A 14,585-nucleotide genomic window follows, 5' to 3' on the forward strand; every position below is an offset into this window, starting at 1 on the left:
TGCTTGAAAATACCGAGGAATGCCATTCTGTATGTTTATCCCCGAAAACCTAAGACCACCCTGAGGCAAGCCCACTCCCTCCTCAGATTCCTCATTTAGGAATCCCCTGGGCACCTCCTCGCCCAGTGAGGACCAAACCAGAGTTTAGGTTTGGTAAAAGTATGTCTAATAATAGAGTATCACCACCCAAAAGGAACACATCACCTACACACCCAACTTTCTCTACACGCTCCACTCAGAAAGTACCTGTTACTGCTTTTCAAGTAAAAGGTTCTAGCTCCAAACTTGGATTTCTGAATTGCCATCTAATAGGCTCTGAAGTCTCCTGCTCAGGAAAGCTGCCAACCACATAAAAATACCACACAGGGACAAACAGAAGATAAAGCCTCTCAAACGCAGTTCCTTTAGCAGTATTAAGACCAGCTGGAATGTAAATCTTAAGGTGAACAAGTATATTAACGTTCTTGGATGAAATAAGTCCAATAAATTGAAAATGATGCATTTTGTGTTTAATATGAGGCCATGAAAAACTTCCACTTCAAAAGTTCTCCTGGTAACTAAACATTATATACCCTCTAAATTATTGCCTCAGGTCGCCTGGGTGGCTCAGCTGATTAAGCATCTGACTCTCTGATCTTGGCTCAGGCCATGATCTCAGGGTTCATGACATGGGAGCCCCGTGTAGGGCTCTACACTGATTCTCTCTCTCCTTCTCTCTGCCCCTCCCCGACTTGCGCGCTCTCTCTCTCAAAATAAATAAACATTTAAAAATAAAAAATAGGGGCACCTGGGTGGCTCAGTCGGTTAAGCATCCGACTTCAGCTCAGGCCGTGATCTCACAGTTCGTGAGTTTAAGCCCCACATCGGGCTCTGTGCTGACAGCTCAGAGCCTGGAGCCTGCTTTGGCTTCTGTGTCTCCCTCTCTCTCTGCCCCTCCCCAGCTCACACTCTGTGCCTCTTTCAAAAACATATAGAAAATTTTTTTTAATAAAAATAAATAATTTCCCCCCAAATAACAGAGAAACTTCTATTTTAGCACAATATGACTCTGGGGCAAAAAGATTCTAGATGTGAATCTCTACCCCATCACTTATCAGCTGAGTACTTTGAGCAAGTTGCTTAACTTTCCTAAGCCAGTTTCTTCATCTGTGAGATACAGGAGAGAATATCTGCATATGGAACCACCGGGAACAGTAAGTGTGAAAGTGAACTACCACAGCGCTGGTTCTATGGTCTGAACGTCTGTGTCCTCTCAAATTTGGTATGTTTAAATCCTAACCTCTAAAGACGGTGGTATTAGCGGGTGGGGCCTTTGGGAGGCAGTCAGGTCACCAGGGTGGAGGAGCCCTTGTGAACGGGACTAGTGTGCTTACACAAGAGACCTCACAGAGCTGGCTAGTCCTTCCACCACATGAAGGAACCAGAGGCCTGAGAGCAGGAAGACAGCCCTCACCCGACTGTGCTGGCACTCTGACCTTGGACTTCCAGCCTCCAGAGCTATGAGGAACAAATTTCTGTTGTTTACAGCCGCTCAGTATACGGCATTTTGCGACAGCAGCCCAGACAGACTGATGGCGGGGAACATGGCTGAGCCTCTAAAAATGGCAGCTATTTCCATTCCAACTTTACCGGGAACCTGAGAAGCTCAGACACGTTTATAAACAAAAGTGCTTGTTTTAAACCTGTGTAAACGGAGGGCTAGCCATTAAATGAGTCAACGTCTTAATGAATAAGGAACAAAAATAAGATAATGGAATCCAAGAGTCCCGACTCTAATTTCTCCAAGCTGCCATCTAGGCAACACCTCCTGATAATCGCACGTGACCCGGCATCAGGTTTTGCCATAATCACAAAGAAGATGAAAACAAACAGCCAAGCCATGCATCATGTTACCATCCTTTGGCAACTTAATTTTACTTGATAAGTATTAGCTAACCAACGTTTAGTCTTTTATTTTAGTACTGCTATCTCTTGTAAGCCAGTAATTACAACACGTCTCTTAGGAAGACATCAATATTACCACCACCATTTCAGATGGAAAAATTAAGGTAAACTCTGATGGTCACAGTACGGCAGATGTAAAAACTAAAGTAGACTCTAACTACCATTCTTTCTAAGAAAACATACTATTCCTCTTAAGCATTCTCTGGACTCGTAACTGATATTTTCTGGTCACTGGTTCATTCCAAAGCTCAAATCACATGTCTAGAATAACATGACTTGTGACACACCTTTCAATTTCCCATCAAAGTCAGGGCTTGTGGCCACCTGGAGCCCTGGATGCGGCAGGAGAAAGCAAGTGACGTTGGAGAAGCATGAATGAATGTGATTTCGGACATTCTGAATTTCTTCATGCTGATGTTCTTTTACCTGCCAATGAAGACCAACAATTTACAAAAGACCAGTTGTGTTTCTGCACTGGGAACCAATGGTACAGGACAAAGGTGAGAAGATATCCCAACTCTGATGCATCAGAGCAGCCTATGTTTTGTCCAGTGAGGAAACTCAGGACGCTAGAAGCAATAAATGCATACATTTGATTAACCACGGCCTGGCTCCTTTAGCCACTCAAGAACACGTACTGAAGACTTTCTTTTACAAAAAAAGAGGACTGCACAATACTGGAGAAGAACAAGGGAAGGTTTGCTTGTGGGCAGAAGGAGGATGTAACCAGCTAGGAGCGATTGACAGAGGACTCCTGTATTTTAATTTTGGAGAACAGGCTAAGCCGGTTTATGTCCACCCCAAAACAAGCAAGAACTGTGAACAAGAACAACAGAACAAAAGTTCTGAATATGACATTCTAAAGGCACATGGAGAACCTGGTGTAAAACATGAAATGGAAATTACAGTCAAAGCTCGGGCCTTTGCCAGGAGAGTCCTTCTCTGCAGTCTCTATGCATTACATACCCAGGCTCTGTGCTCTTACACAAGCACTATTAGTGTGCCGATATCTGTGAGTATTTAACACTTAAATTTTCTATAATCTGCTTTAAATACAATAGCTAAAGGCAAATGAGAACGTTATCAAGACATGTAGGTAACTCCTAAGAAGATTGCATTTCTATTTACCTGCAGGCGCTTATCCAAAAAGGACATTCCTCCCTGTAGTCCGTAGCTGTATTCATAGGGGAAACTCCAGTCTCGAACCAAAAACATCAGTGTCTATTTAGGAAAAGAGCAGAGCATGTCACAAGACTGCATAAATGCATTTTCAAAATAACAACTGAAATACTTCTTTGCATAATGCGAGCTTCTTCAAAGGGAGCAACAAAATGTGAAGGATGTATTTCTTCCGTAAAGTCTTAGGAACATTATAAACACTCAAGGACACGTATAAGCCAAATGTGTGGTCACTAGGGGCGCCTGGGTGGCTCAGGCGGTTGGGCATCCGACTCTTGACTTCAGCTCAGGTCATGATCTCATGGTTCGTGAAACGGAGCCCCATGTCAGCTCTGTGCTGACAGTGTGAAGCCTGCTTGGGATTCTCTCTCTCTTTCTCAAAATAAATAAACATTTTAAAAAACATATTAAAAAAACAAAACAGGGACTCCTGGGTGGCTCAGTCGGTTGAGTGTCTGACTTCAGCTCAGGTCATGATCTCACGGTTCATGGGATCAAGCCCCATGTCGGGCTCTGTGCTGACAGCTCAGGGCCTGGAGCCCGCTTCAGATTCTGTGTCTCCCTCTCTCTGTTCTTCCCCTGCTCACAGTCTGTCTCTCTCTCAAAAATGAACAAAAATTAAAAAAAAAAATTTTTAAACAAAACAAAACAAATGTGAGGTCACTATAACCTATCTGCTGTTTTTGTTCCCATGGGTTCATAAGAGCAGAAGGAAGAAATTGACGAGAAGACGTCAAATCTGGGGCTGTGCTATAAAGACAAGTATAAAGAACGGAGTAAAGGACAAGAAAACAACATGGTAGCAGCATATCATAAAATCAGATCTACTTTAAATGTTAGAAAGGAAAACTAAACATCAAAAAAATTTTTTTTTTTTTTTTTTTTTTTTTTTAACACAAAAGGAGCGCCTGGGTGGCTCAATTGGTTAAGCGTCAGACTTCGGTTCAAATCATGATCTCACGGTTCGTGGGTTCAAGCCCCTCATCGGGCTCTGTGCTGACAGCTCAGAGCCTGGATCCTGCTTCGGATTCTGTCTCTTCCTCTCTGTCTGTCCCTCCCCCGCTTACAGTCTGCCTCTCTCTCTCTCTCAAAAATAAACAAACACTGGGGCGCCTGGGTGGCGCAGTCGGTTAAGCGTCCGACTTCAGCCAGGTCACGATCTCGCGGTCCGGGAGTTCGAGCCCCGCGTCGGGCTCTGTGCTGGCAGCTCAGAGCCTGGAGCCTGCTTCCGATTCTGTGTCTCCCTCTCTCTGACCCTCCCCCGTTCATGCTCTATCTCTCTCTGTCCCAAAAATAAATAAACGTTGAAAAAAAAAAATTAAAAAAAAAAAAATAAACAAACACTAAAAAAAAATTTATTTAAAAGAAAGGAAAACTAAATTAAGTAATACTTAAAGCTCCTCTAATCTCACTGAGGCTACTATGCATTCTCACCCTCATGAAACAATTAACTAAAGCAGGGGCCAGAAAACTTTCGTAAAGGACCTAAGAGGAAGTATTTTAGAAGTATTTAAGTATTTAAGAAGAAGAGGCTGTGGACAAATAAGTGTAGCTGTGTTCCAATAAAACTTTATGTAAAATTTAAATGCCAGTGTCCACAGCTAATTTACACGTCATGAAATATTATTCCTCTTTTGACTTCAATCATTGAAGAATATAAAAACCACTCCTAACTCACAGGTCTTATAAAAACAGGCCGCTAGCCTGATCTGGCCTGTGTCCTGCAGCTGGCTGATCTCCGAACTGAAACAAAGACATGAATTACATTATAGTTAACACTCTACCTGGAAGGGTTTTTGGAAAATTTCATCCATTGCCAGACGACCATATTCTGTGAAGAGCTTTGAAAAAGAAAAGTTAATGGCTTGTTAGGCCAAATTATTTAAAGTATTTCTATGGGTATTCTTTAGCAAAGAACTCATTTAACAGACTCAATACTACTCATATGAGACCACAGTTCTACGGCTTCAAAAACTCAGAGAGCCATGAACCTTACAATAACCTGTTATTCCTATCTCACATCCCATATCCCAATTCATTAACAAACCCAGAAGCCAACCACTCCAGCTTCTATGTGTCTTGGAATATTACACAGCTTCCTAACTGGCCTCCCTGCCTCACCCTTGCTCCGCCCCCCAGACTATTCTCAATACAGCAGCCTGGGTGGCTGTGCTTTGAGAAGTTAGTGAGATCACATGATGCCTCTGCTTAAAACCCTCCAACCTAATCGTATAAAAGGCAGCCCCTTACGGTGAGATCTGGCTACACTGGCCCTCCTTGCTCTTCCTCCAGCACGCTGGGCACAGTGCTTGCCTCAGGGACTTTGTTCTGACTCCTTCTGCCTACAATGTTCTCCCCCCAAATAACTGCACAATCAGTTCCCTCACTTTTTAGTCCAAATGGCTCCTTCTCAAAGAAGACTTCTGGACCACCTACCTGAGAGGATTACAAGTCTCCCCACAATTCTTCCTACCCCGTGTCTTTCAAATATTTTTCCTTAACCCATCTCACTAGGCTACACACCACACCTTTACTTACTTTGATAGTGCCTGCCTTCACTACTAGCAGATACACTCCAGGAGGGCAGGAATGTTTGCCTGTTCTGTGCACTGTCTCTCAGGCAGCGGGAGGAATATGGGGCCAGGAGCATATATGGCATGCAAATGACCAAATGAGCAAATTCTCTACGGTCAGGGTTTACACGTCCGTTTATGTCTATGTCCTGATGAAGCCTCGCACTAAAAGTACAGCAAAACGGGGGCACCTGAGTGGCTCAGTCGGTTAAGCCTCCAACTCTTGACTTCAGCTCTGGTCATGATCTCACGGTTTGTGAGATCGAGCCCCGTGTCAGGCTCTGCGCTAACAGCACGGAGCCTGCTTGGGATTTTCTCTCTCTCTCTCTCTCTCTGCCCCTCCCCTGCTCACATTCTCTCTCTCTCTCAAAATAAATAAATAAACTTGAAAAAAACAGTATAGCAAAATGAAGTTTAGAAGTTATAGATTCACAGGACAAAGAAGATGAGAACTGATATGGCAGCAAAGAGTTATCAAAAATACTCTGGAAGGAAAACAGACAAATGAAAACTGTCTCAAGTGTTGGCTTTCTCTGCCTTAAGTTGTCTGTGACAGGCAGGGGCCAACAAGAAAAAAGCAGATTCTCTCAGCAGAATCCCTGAAAGGCTCAGAAATGAGAAGCACCAGTCACCATGTAGGAGGGGGGTGAGGGAACGGGACTAACAACTAAAGAAACAGTTGAAAGTCTTTGGAGAGAGCACCTTTTGGAGCACCTAACCTCGCAGATCCCGCTTCCTCCCCGTGCTCCAAACCCTCTATCTGCCCACAGAAGATGGGAAGTGTACTATCTGGAGGGGATAAACTAGAAAGAATTTAGACTTTGATACCGAACTCAGCCAAGAGGAGTAAGTCCCCTACTTTACCGGAAACGGGCACTTCAGTCAAGGTCGACATACTGAACAGTGAAGTCTCCTTAGCCTGTCGCCCTGCTGGAGCCACAGTAAGCTTCTACCCACTCGGGCAGGGGTTTAAAGAACTCTTCTCTGGGGACACTCATAGCCCAAGAAGAACAGTCTGCAAATACAGACATTTCGGGGTTGCAATAAAATATCCAAGTAATCTTGCTCAGTCACCCCACTGTCCAAACCAGTGCACAAGGCTCGCCCTCTCGCCAAAGGTACCAGTCAGATTTTTAATAACTCATCTTAAATACACATGGCCAAGGACACCAGACCTCTGAGACAAGCTTCCAGAAGAAAGACAAAAACTCATGTCCTTCATTCTAGAACATCATCTTACATTATCCCTTTTATAATTTCTTTCCCTCCATTTTCTCTTTTACTAAAACACCTATCATTAATAACAGGTGCGACCTCTCTTGAACTGATGCTCAATGTTTCCTTTTTTTGTTGTGCCCTCCTGTTCTCCTTCTTCTCCACCTCTCCCTCTCCTCTCTTCTTCCCTCTTTTCCCTCCTCTCTCCTCCCCACCCCCCTGCCCTTCTCTCTCTGCTTCACTCCCTCCCTCTGGTCTAATTTCTACTCTGTTCTTTCATTCAACCTACCAGCAAGAGTTTCTCCAATTTGGCGTCTAACTCCTTCTCTACAAAAGTTTCCGTTTTTGCTGCCACAGCTTTCATTTCCAGGAGCTTTTGTTTTCTGAATGTTGCTTCTTAACAGCATCCAGTTTTTTCTTGGTTGCAAGAGCTGCAACATCTTATGTTTCTGAGGATGCGGGTTTACAAAGAATGAAGAAAAAGCCCACACTAAGGTACATTACCATGAAAATTCATGCCAACAATAAGAAGATCTTAAAAGCTTCAGAGAGAAAAAGGTCACATACAAAGGATCAGGAATCAGATGGTGTGGGACTTCAGCAGCAACACTGGAAGCTGGAAGGCAATGAAGCAATGCCCTCAATTCTAAAAGAAAATTATTTCTATCCTATCATTAATTCTAGGATAAAATTAAAATATTTTCAGACTTACAAGAACTCAAAAAAGTGATCTGCTATACATCCATTCTAACCTTTCTCAGAAAAGCTAGTGGAGAATGTCTAGAATTAAGGAGAGAATAAACAACAACAACAACAAAGGAGAGAATAAACAAATAAAAGGTTAAATAGGATTCAACTGCAAAAGGAATTGAAAAAAAAATCCCAGGCCCTGATTTCAAGCTATATTACTGTTTTGTAATAAACATTGTATGGTATTGGTATAAAACCAGACATGCAGATCAATGGAACAGAACAGCTCTCTGTTCTAGAAATAAAACCACATATAGATGATCAATTAACTTTATGACAAAGCAGCCAAGAATATACAATGAGGAAAAGACAGTCTCTTCAACAAATGGTGGTGGAAAAACCGGACAGCCACATGCAAAAGAATGAAAGTGGACCAACTATCTAACACCAGACACAAAAATTAACTCCAAATGGATCAAAGACTTAAAACTTGAAACCCTAACACTCTGTGAAGAAAACACAGGTGATAAGCTCCTTGACATCAGTCTCGACAATTTTTTGGATTTGGCAACAAAAGCAAAGGCAGCAAAAGCCAAAATAAACAAGTGGGACCACACCAAACTAAAAAGCTGCACAGGAATTAGAAAAATACTAACAACATGAAAAAGCAACCTACTAAATGAGAGAAAATAATTTAAAATCATATATCAGATGAAGGGTTAATAGGCTCAGGTCACGATCTCATGGTTCACGGGTTTTTTAACAGCTTGGGATTCTCTCTCCCCTTCCCTCCCCTCCCTCTCTGCCCCTCCCTCCCACACACTCATTCTCTCAAAATACATAAAAATAAACATTTAAGGGGTGCCTGGGTGGCTCAGTCAGTTATGCATCCAACTTTGACTCAGGTCATGATCTCACGGTTTGGGAGTTCAAGCCCCACATTGGGCTCTCTGCTGTCAGCACAGAGCCCACCTCAGAGCCTCTGTCTCCCTCTCTCTCTGTCCTTCCCCCACCAGCGTACAGGCATACACTCTCAAAAATAAATAAACATTAAATTTTTTAAAAAAGAAATAAGCATTTCTTAAAAATTAAAAAATTAAAAAAATTTTTAAATAAAAAAGAATTTATATAACTCAACAGCCAAAATAACAAAAAAAGAAAACACAAACAACACATGCCCACAAAAACCATAATCCAATTAGAAAATGGGCAGAGAATCTATACAGACATTTTCCCAAAGACGATATACTGATAGCCAATGGGTACATGAATTATTCATGTTCACCATCAATAATCACCAGGGAAATGAAAATAAAAACCATGATATATTACCTCATCAGTGTGATGAATGAATGTTTATCAAAAAAGAAAAGAAATAATAAGTGTTGGCAAGAACGTGGCAAAAAGGGCACCCTTGTCCACTGTTGGTAAGAATTTAATTGGTGCATCTATTATGAAAAACAGTATGGAGGCTCCTCTAAAAATTAAAAATGAAACTACTATATGATCTAGCAATTCCACTTCTGGGTAATTATCTGAAGAAAGCGAAAACAGTAATTCAAAAAAACATATGCACCCCCACGGTCAATGCAGCTTTAGTTACAATAGCCAAGATATGGAAGCAACCTAAGTATCCATCCATGTTTGAATGGATACAAAAAATGTGGTACAAAATTCAGTGGAATATTATTCGCCATAAAAAAGAAGGCAATCTTGCTATCTCCAACAATATGGATGGGCCTTATAGGCACTGTACTGTTTTACTAAGACAAAGACAAACACTATGTGATCTCACTTGTATGTGGAATCTGAACAAATTTAAAAACAAGCATATGGATACAAAGGTGGAGCGAGGGTAGGGGAAAGAAAGTGAAGGGTGTTAAAAAGTATAAACTTCCAGGGGCGCCTGGCTGGCTCAGTTGGTAGAACATGCGACTCTTGATCTCAGGGTTATGAGATTGAGCCCCATGTTGGGAATAGAGATTACTTAAAAATAAAATCTTAAAAAAAAAAAAAGTATGAACTTCCAGCTATAAAATACATAAGTCACAGGGAAGCAATGTACAACATGGTGGCTATAATTAATAATATGGCATTGTATATTTCAAAGTTGCAAGGACATATCATAAATGTTTTCATCATGAGGGAAAACATAATAAAATGTAAAATTAAAAAAAGAAAGAAAGGAAGGAAGGAAGGAAGGAAGGAAGGAAGGAAGGAAGGAAGGAAGGAAGGAAGATAGATATTAATTGACAGTGGGACAGCTGTGCACCAGGCCTAAAGGAGGCAGTCCAGGGGAGAGGAGAAGAACACTGTGACCAGGCATGAGGCCTCCCCAAGGGGAAAAAAGAAAAAAAAACAAAACACAAAACACAAAACCAGAGCCTAAGTGTGTAGATCATACTGAGAGGTTTTAGGAGTCTATCCCTTGAGATACATTAGTGATAAGCACACAGAACACTAAACTAGTGACGACCACAACAAAAAAAGCAACAGGTAATTCATTACAAGAAATGCAACCATAATTCACAAGAAACGTCAGTGATGAAAAACATAGAAAAATACCCATACAATAAGGCAAATACAAATACCTTTTTAGCTACAACTTGTGACCTACCTATTGGAAGGACCAGGGGAAGGAAGCCAATGGGTGAGGGTGGGAGAGTGGTAAAGATGCTAAATCCTAATTCTGCACAAGAAGCTATGACTATTTCAATTGTAATAATCCAGAAGGAACAGTATAAGCATTTTCTTTAAACATTCAGAAGCAAATAGCAGAAGACACAGCCCAAAGCACAAGTGGTTGCCTCTGGAGAACGAACTAGGAGGTCAAAAGAATGTTCTTTTTTATTATGAACACTGCAATTCTACTGACTTTTCCACTATGTGTGTGTGTATAGTATATATACATATGTGTATGTATATACATTATTTTGTGCATATACATTATATATATATTACTTTTTCAAAACAATAAAATGATACTTAAAAAAAGAAAGCACTTAAAACATAAAATACTACATATAAAGAAGACAAAAACACACATACAAAACTGTACAAAACCCATGATCTCTCCTACATAATTCTGAAATCCAACAAGTTCTGAAAACCCAAGTTAGGTGGCAAACTCATTTGGAGGAAAACCTGCCTTGAACTGATGTGAGGCTTTTTCTAAGCTTTATTTGTCCCATTTCATCTATCAGACATACCTTTCACTGCAGAAATAGTGAAATGTTTAATTAGGAGGTATTGCCTGAATGTCTTTACTGTCCTCCACCTCATGCTTATATGCATCCTATTTCTCTATCTAAAATCCAAAAAATTTAGGAGTGCCTGGGTGGCTCAGTCGGTTGAGCATCCGACTTTAGCTTGGGTCATGATCTCGTGGTTCATGGGTTCAAGCCCCATATCGGGCTCTGTGCTGACAGCTCAGAGCCTAGAGCCTGCTCCAGATTCTGTGTCTCCCCTGCCCCTCCCCCGCTCTCTGCCCCTACCCTTCTCCCACTCTGTCTCTCAAAAATGAATGTTAAAAAATATATATTTAAAGTCCAAAAAATTTCAAATTCCGAAACACACATAGTCTCAAAGAGTTTGCGTAAGGCATGTAGTCACGTTACCTATTTTCTATAGGGATATATATGTGCTTACAAAGAAAAAGAACAGAAAGGATACATTCAAACCTGATCTGTGTGGTGAAGGAGGAGTTCAATCTATCCAAGGTGTCCAATTTTTTGCAAGAACATCATCATTTTTTTAGAACATCATTTCTAATGTCATAAGGAATACACTTCACTTTTAAGAATAAAGAAACTACTACAGTGACAGATGATGTATTACTAATTTATAGAGCTAAATTCAGCCTCTATGAAGACGGCATAGAGTGAAGAAAGCATCTCCACCAGGAAACGCTACTGGAAACGGGGTCCTCACAGAGGTGATCACGTTAAGACGAGGTCATTAGCGTGGGCCCTAAGCCAATATGACTGGGGTCCTTATGAGAAAAAGCAATACAGACACGGGGAAGAATGCAAGGTGAAGACAAACAGACACACGGAGGGAAGACAGGGGCAGAGACCGAAAGTCTACAAAGCCAAGGAATGCCGAGGACGGCCAGAAGCGAGGAAGAGGCAGGAACGGACTCTTCCCCACAGGCTCAGAGAGGGCATGGCCCTGTGGACAGCTGGACTTCTACTTCCAGACTCCAGAACCGTGACCCAATAATTTTGTGTTGTGCGAGCCCCCTCGTTTGCGGTCCTTGGCTACAGCAGCCCTCACCCGTCACCCACGCCTACTCATTCATGACCTCTCGCTGACCGGATGACACAATCCACACACAATGACGTCTGCCTCAAGCATGACTGTGTCTACAGCACCGGGTGCACCGCCTCACACGAGGTAGATATTCAGAAACGTGTGCGGAAGGCAGGAGTCTAGAGAGGAATCCATTTCAGGGGAAAAGGTGTCGAACTCAAGTCTTGACAGACGCATTTAAGAACAACAGCTCTCGGGGGCGCCTGGGTGGCGCAGTCGGTTAAGCGTCCGACTTCAGCCAGGTCACGATCTCGCGGTCCGGGAGTTCGAGCCCCGCGTCAGGCTCTGGGCTGATGGCTCAGAGCCTGGAGCCTGTTTCCGATTCTGTGTCTCCCTCTCTCTCTGCCCCTCCCCCGTTCATGCTCTGTCTCTCTCTGTCCCAAAAATAAATAAAAACGTTGAAAAAAAAGAACAACAGCTCTCAACCACTGAGTCGCGGCCCCGGTGCAGAAACACCAGTCACCAGGTACAGGCCAAGGCTGAGGAAGGATGTTCTTTGCTTTTTACAGGACTATAAATTAGAACTAACTCCAGGTAATCCCCATAATAAATGACACCCTCATTCCTCTGTATGCTGATGTGTTTTCCTGAATGTCAGTGGGACAGGTGGAATCAGAAAGTCATGCTAAGAACTGCATTCCACTCTGGAGTCGCCACGGAACAGTATTTTACAGGACGAACATAGAAGGACCGCTGCGTGGAGAATAGAAGACCGCGACTAATTAACCGTGGGTAGTGACAGTAATGATAAATAATGGCTTGCAGTTATTAAGCACATACTCTTTTCCAGGCACACAAAGCTACGCATTTTACAAACACGGACTTATTAAGCCTCACCTGGATTACTACAACAGCTTCACAACAGGCCTCACTGAATGCACGCCTGTCCCTAAAAATCTATCCCAAATGCAGCAGCCAGAGCGACCCTCTGCTCACATAACATCACTACTCTGCTCAACACACGGCTCCCACCTCCCCCAGAGGAAGAGCCCGAGCCCTTGCAAAAGCCGAGCATCAGCAAGACCTAAATGCCTCGCTGACGTCATCGCTAAGCCTCCTCCTGTCACACTTCCCAGTCCCAGTCACTGGCCTCCTTGCTGCTCCTCAGTCCTGCCAAGCACCCTCCACCCCAGGTCGTCTTGCTGCCCCGTCTCCTACACCACTACTCCCCACCCCCCCCAGATATAGCTGCAGAACTTACTCACCCACTTTCTTGGGTTCTGTGCTCAACTCAGTAAGGCCTTCCCTCATCACCCAGCAGTAACAGGACCGGACCGCTGTGAGCCAAAAACTTTCCCCCACCATTCAATCTATTGTTATAACTACTCAGCTGTAAAATTTTTCTTAGTCTCAAAACTTTTAAATGATACATTATGACTTTAAGACTTTTATGATGAATATATACCTGTAGCTGCTGAAGATCATCTTCCTGAATGTTCTGGGACAGATTATAAATCTAGAAAACAAAAATCCAGATTGATACCACTCTAGCTTACTTGAAAGGAACCCCAAATAAGCAAAAGCACTGAAGAGAAGCTTTGTACAACTAAAGGTTTGCACAGAAGTACCCAAGGTCTGTCCAAACAGCAATATTATCTCTCTTTTGGGAAACGACGCATATAAGGTTGGAATCACATGATTCTTCCTTTACTGCTTAAAATACAGTTTTCCTAAGTTCTTACCAAATCTCCAGTTCCTGTGTGATGTAATTAATGTGATTCAATTTCCACTTTCCAGACTTTTTTTGGCGTATTTTATATATACTTACGACCAAAGTGGAAAAACAGTTTAAGCTCCTTTTTGAGCTTCTAAGAGCTTACCGTCTATCTGTAGTCTAAAAAGAACATTTACATGTCACCTAGGGATTCTGATAACAGAACAATAACTGAAAATAGATGTACTCCATTTATCTTATTTCCTCTGCAAACTTTTATCTTAAGCAAGTGGTGTTACCTGCACAGAACTGGTCATGGTGCTTAGAGCGAAGATGGTGGCACAGTCTTTCACGGTGGACTGGCTGTCAAATGCCCCCTGGGTATCCATCAGAACAACTGCAACCTAAGAGAAAGGAAAGGACCAGCAAAGTAAGAGTGAGAAAGGGAAAAATGTAAAAAAGAAATTGAAAAGTCCAGGTGACACGTAAATGAGGCTTTGGCACCTGTTCGTAAATTCCACAGAAAAGTAGTTATTTAGGGGCTTTGTCTTGATCAGAGAATCTTCCTGGAGAAGATTATCTGCTCTGACTTGATGAGATGGTATGAAACAGAGGCCTACAGAGCAATACGTATGGAAGGGGAAAATGCCCACCAATTAAGAGTCAAATGTTGGGGCGCCTGGGTGGCTCAGTCGGTTAAGTATCTGACTTTGGCCCAATCTCCTGGTTCATGAGTTCAAGTCGGGCTCTGTGCTGACAGGCCAGAGCCTGGAGCCTGCGTCAGATTCTGTGTCTCCCTCTCTCTCTGACCCTCCCCAACTCACGCTCTCTCTCAAAAATGAATAAACATTAATTTAAAAAAAAAGTCCAATGTTGAGACCGATTAGCTCACCTACCTAGTCAATCATACAGGCATTTTTGTTCACAGAAATGATTATTACTTTATGTAATTCATAGATCAGGTCCTAGTAATCATATATTATGTTTTTGAGTTTATTTTCAGATACCCAACCCACTAC

At 42.4% G+C, this 14,585-nt stretch overlaps 1 protein-coding gene across 3 annotated transcripts in view; it reads right to left on the bottom strand.

Annotated features, from left to right (window-relative positions):
* The window catches only part of ATL3 (atlastin GTPase 3), a 56,239-nt gene that overhangs the window by 14,415 nt on the left and 27,239 nt on the right, over positions 1-14,585 (bottom strand). For all 3 annotated transcript variants that reach the window (XM_045485677.1, XM_045485676.1, XM_045485675.1), the window contains exons 4-8: positions 13,866-13,970; positions 13,318-13,368; positions 4,908-4,964; positions 3,073-3,165; positions 2,232-2,370 (exon numbers count right to left, since the gene is read on the bottom strand). In XM_045485677.1, the coding sequence (XP_045341633.1) occupies positions 2,232-2,370; positions 3,073-3,165; positions 4,908-4,964; positions 13,318-13,368; positions 13,866-13,970 (445 nt within the window). The remainder of the gene's footprint in view (positions 1-2,231; positions 2,371-3,072; positions 3,166-4,907; positions 4,965-13,317; positions 13,369-13,865; positions 13,971-14,585) is intronic.

This window comes from Leopardus geoffroyi, chromosome D1, assembly GCF_018350155.1.
Source record: "Leopardus geoffroyi isolate Oge1 chromosome D1, O.geoffroyi_Oge1_pat1.0, whole genome shotgun sequence".
NCBI lineage: Eukaryota > Metazoa > Chordata > Mammalia > Carnivora > Felidae > Leopardus > Leopardus geoffroyi.